The sequence below is a fragment of the Hipposideros armiger genome, unplaced genomic scaffold, assembly GCF_001890085.2.
Source record: "Hipposideros armiger isolate ML-2016 unplaced genomic scaffold, ASM189008v1 scaffold_984, whole genome shotgun sequence".
Lineage (NCBI taxonomy): Eukaryota > Metazoa > Chordata > Mammalia > Chiroptera > Hipposideridae > Hipposideros > Hipposideros armiger.
In genome coordinates, this window is record NW_017732334.1 from 512,164 (window position 1) to 516,264 (window position 4,101).

A 4,101-nucleotide genomic window follows, 5' to 3' on the forward strand; every position below is an offset into this window, starting at 1 on the left:
GCGCCACTCAGCCGGCCCTATATTTTATTCTTAAATACCTTTGTAGAATCACACTTTACTATAAATAGCTGACACTTAAGTTAAATATAATTTGTTTTCCCAAATACATTAGCCCATTAGTTAGTATCATAACCTTGTTAAAACTTCTTTAAATTTCCTTGTTTCACTGCCAGAAGAGCTTAGGCAGGTTGGAACATTTGAAAATATAACTAAGTACTTTCTCTTCTGGGTAACTTATTAGAAATATTACTTAAGATTAGTCTTTGATACAGATCTTTCGGAGAACTCATGATAGATACTTATATATCCAGTTATTCTTCATAAATATCCAGGTTTGTGTTAGTTTTAAGCTTTCTAATTCAGAATTCAGATCTTTGCCAATTGTTTCTTCCCAGAAACCTTAAGACAGCTGTTTAGGTTGCCTTGGAGGCTATGGCTACTCAAATGAATGTTGAAACCTAGTCTTTCTCTGACTTGGCAGTTACAGATGGGTTATATTGAGATCCTTATGACACCAACTGTCAATAAACCCTTTACTATGAGATGACAGGCATATGGTGGGAGAATATCTAGCTTTTGAGCCTGCTCTCGAACTACTAGTAGAACCATGCTTGCTGTGACCATTGTATATTTGTTCATGGTTCAGAGCCCAGCTGAAGCATTTGTTAAAGTGCCGTTATGAAATCCATCTTCAACTACTGGCATTTTGTTTGTTTGATTGTAGTTATTACTCTGAAAATATCTTACAGTAGAGTGAAACCACAAACCAGAATCAGTGAATGAAAGTAAGAAAGATTATTGTAAAACTATTTCCCAGGCAGTACAGAAAATGGAAGTTATAAAAGCTTTTATGTTCTTCCTTTTATATCAGCATGTGTAGTTTCATGTTACACGCTTGGTTTTATAGCTGATTTATATGTAGTCCTTTGAACATAGAATTGTCTTGTGTCAAAAATTGTTTGATTTAACAGCTGTTACATTAAGAAGGAATTCTGAAGTTTGTTCTTCCACATGATTTGCATTTTATTCTAGACATGAACATGAAACGTATGTTTCCAGTCCAGCACAATTGATAAGAAGGCAATTCCAAAAGACTAAGCCAAATTTGGGAAGAGCACGTGGTAAGAAAGAGGAATTAGCTATGGAAAAAGACAGAGCAGATCAGACTGAGTCAAGGAAGCCAGAAGATAATTTGCTGCAGCAAGGAGATCCTGACACCCAGCTCCTTCAAAAAGTAAGTTTGAAAAATATAATTTTTATCAGTGGGCTGTATTTTGTCAGGATTGTGAGGGAGAGCAGAGCATTAAAAACATACATAGTTTTGCCTTTTGTGTTGTTAACTATTTTCTTGAAAATTGAGTGACTTCTGAAGATTATAAAACTTTAGAAACCAGGTGTGTGTGTGTGTGTAAGATCAGAGCTTTAGGCCAAACTGTCAAACCAAAAAATTGGTTTACCATAAAGATTGTTTCCATGGTAATATTACTTGCTGTTTCTTCTTAAATTTAAGGAAAAGGCTGAGCTTCTGACATCTCTGGGAGTTTCAGCAAGAAAAGATTGTGTAGATTCCAAAGAGTTTGGTTTGGCCAAAAAACATGCTCAATCAGAAGTTGGACCATCAGCAAGTGTTGGACAGAAAACTGTAGGGGATAATTCTGTGTCTTCAGTTGTTGAAGAGCAGCATCGCAGTAAACTAACAAGGTAAAGTTTTATTTAACAGATACGTTCAGAATAGGAAATGAAAACGTATTCTTTATGGATGTCCTACCTTCATTTATTAATAGAGTAAAATATGGCATGTATAGATTGTTTTTTTTTGTTTTGTTTTTTATTTTTAGCTGAGCCATCCTGCTACCTGTTGGCAGCTCAGTGGCTGCTCAGCTCGGGATGGACTCAAACCGCTGTTGCTCAAAGCTCAAACTCTTGAGCGAGTTCTTAACCAACTGAGCCACTCGGCCAGCCCTTAGATTGTGTTTTTATTGACAGGTCTGTTTCCCCTTTTTGATTTTTATTTACTAAAATTAACTTTTTCCTGATCCTCTTAGGAAGATATTCTTTTTCCTACATTTAAAATTTCTGGGTGTTGAGTATATTAGATGTGAACAGAAGCCTGACCAAAGAGTAGTGCCTAAATAATTTGAGTGCTAATTCAAATGGGGTCACATGCACAAGTGAAGGGTAGCCTTCTTCCATAGTTTTCAAGGAAAGTGGAAGGGAACCTAGATTCTAAAAAACAATATTGTTCTGATGGATTTTTCTGCCTCCCCTTTTTCTTTTATCCTAATGTATTTACCCAGTAAGATAAACCATTATCACTTCTTGACCCCATATTCTGTATGTATTGGCTCATTGTACTTTATTCCTTTTTCTTCTGATAATTTCCAGTCTTGTATTTCATCTCCACTTAAATAGCAAAGGGAAAAATGGCCCAGAAATAAAAACTTCCTGTGGAAATTTGTAGGTAGATAACTAAGAATTAACTGAATGAGAAACTAATAGTAAGCTCCTTTCTTCTGGAAATTTTCATTTTAATGGCTTCAACTGGGATTTCACTCTAAAAGATTGATTATCATTAAAATTATCGTTGTGCATGTAGTGACTATATTGTTGTTTTGATTAAACATCCAGCTGTTCACAACGACTAAAAGAATCAAAATACTCTAAAATTGCTTTGAATCGAAGAACAACTGTCTCTTCTGCCTCTGGGTGTGAGATAGATCATAGTGAAAGGAGAACGCATCGAAAGATCAAACCGAATGTCACCAAAGGGCGGGGGTCCAAACGAATTCGGAGTAAGACCTCTAAGAAAGAACCTAGAGCTCCCAAGTCCATGCTGGTGACTCTTCGGGCTTCCCAGCAAGAGGACGAAGATGATGATGAAGATTTAGAGTCTGACTATGAAGAAGAAAGCTATCATCTTGCTCCAGAAGAAGTAAACAAAGCTCCAGTGTTTGTACCTTTTGGTCTCAGATCTCCTGAACCTGTTTCTGCTCAGATTGAGGAAACAATGGAAGAGGTAGTTTGTTTCTTTGAATGCTTGGAACTTTATCTTACTTGTATGTTTCTTTTAGTGGATCATTTTTTCTTCTCTTAGTGATTATTAGGATTTGTAGAGTTTGTTCTCTAAATAACCTTTACCAAATGTACTTTGTCTGGGGCCTGGTGGATAAGCCTAAGGAATCAAGAGTAGGCTTGTGTGATCTGTGATTACTCAGCTCCTACAGCTCAGGCTCAGCACAAGGTAACCAGTATAACAGTAGTGAAAGAAACCTGATGTCATTTGTATCTGTTCTACTCTGATCAATTAAGAAAATTTTGGCAGGTATTTTCTATTAACTCTGTATGGTAGGATCAGGCTGCGGTCTGATTGGTAGAGAAGGTAGAAGGGACATTTAAACACAATTATGGTAAAATACACATAAAATTTACCATCTTGACCATTTTTAAGTGTATAGTTTAGTGGCATTAAGTACATTCATATTATTGTGCTATGCCATCATCACCATCCATCGACAAAACTTTCTTCATCTTGCGAAACAAAACTTAGTACCCATTAAACAATAATTCCCCCTCCCCTCTAGCCTGTGTTAACCACATTCTACTTTTGTCTCTATGACTTGATTCTAGGAACTTCATGTAAGTAGAATCATACAGTATTTGTCCTTTTTGTGACTGATCTGTTTCACTTAGCATAATGTTTTCAAGGTCATCTGTGTTGTAGCGTGTCCTTTTTAAAGCCTGAATAGTATGCCATTGTATATTTATACCACATTTTGTGAACAGTTGGGTTGCTGCCACTTTTTGCCTATTAGAAAGATTGCTTCTATGAACATGGGTATACAAATATCTCTTCTAACTCGTGTTTTTAATTTTTGGGGGGGTTATACCTAAAAGTGGTATTGCTGAATCATATGGTAAATTGCAAATCTATTTTTAATTTTTTTTTTTTTAAAGATTTTTATTGGGGAATTGGGGGAAGGGGAACAGACAAGTTGAGTTGCTGTCATTTTTGTTCTTCAGTCTAGTTGTGGAGGATGTTGCTTCACTGGCCCAAGTTGGCACCATCATTGCGCTCTTCCCGGGTGAGGCACATCAGTCGCC

The 4,101-nt window shown here is 36.4% G+C and overlaps 1 protein-coding gene across 1 annotated transcript in view; it reads left to right on the forward strand.

Moving 5' to 3' along the window:
- The window catches only part of BDP1 (BDP1 general transcription factor IIIB subunit), a 110,555-nt gene that overhangs the window by 70,197 nt on the left and 36,257 nt on the right, over positions 1–4,101 (forward strand). Inside the window, exons 21-23 of the mRNA XM_019631162.1 lie at positions 1,033–1,234; positions 1,511–1,701; positions 2,629–3,016. Coding sequence (XP_019486707.1) covers positions 1,033–1,234; positions 1,511–1,701; positions 2,629–3,016 — 781 coding nt within the window. The remainder of the gene's footprint in view (positions 1–1,032; positions 1,235–1,510; positions 1,702–2,628; positions 3,017–4,101) is intronic.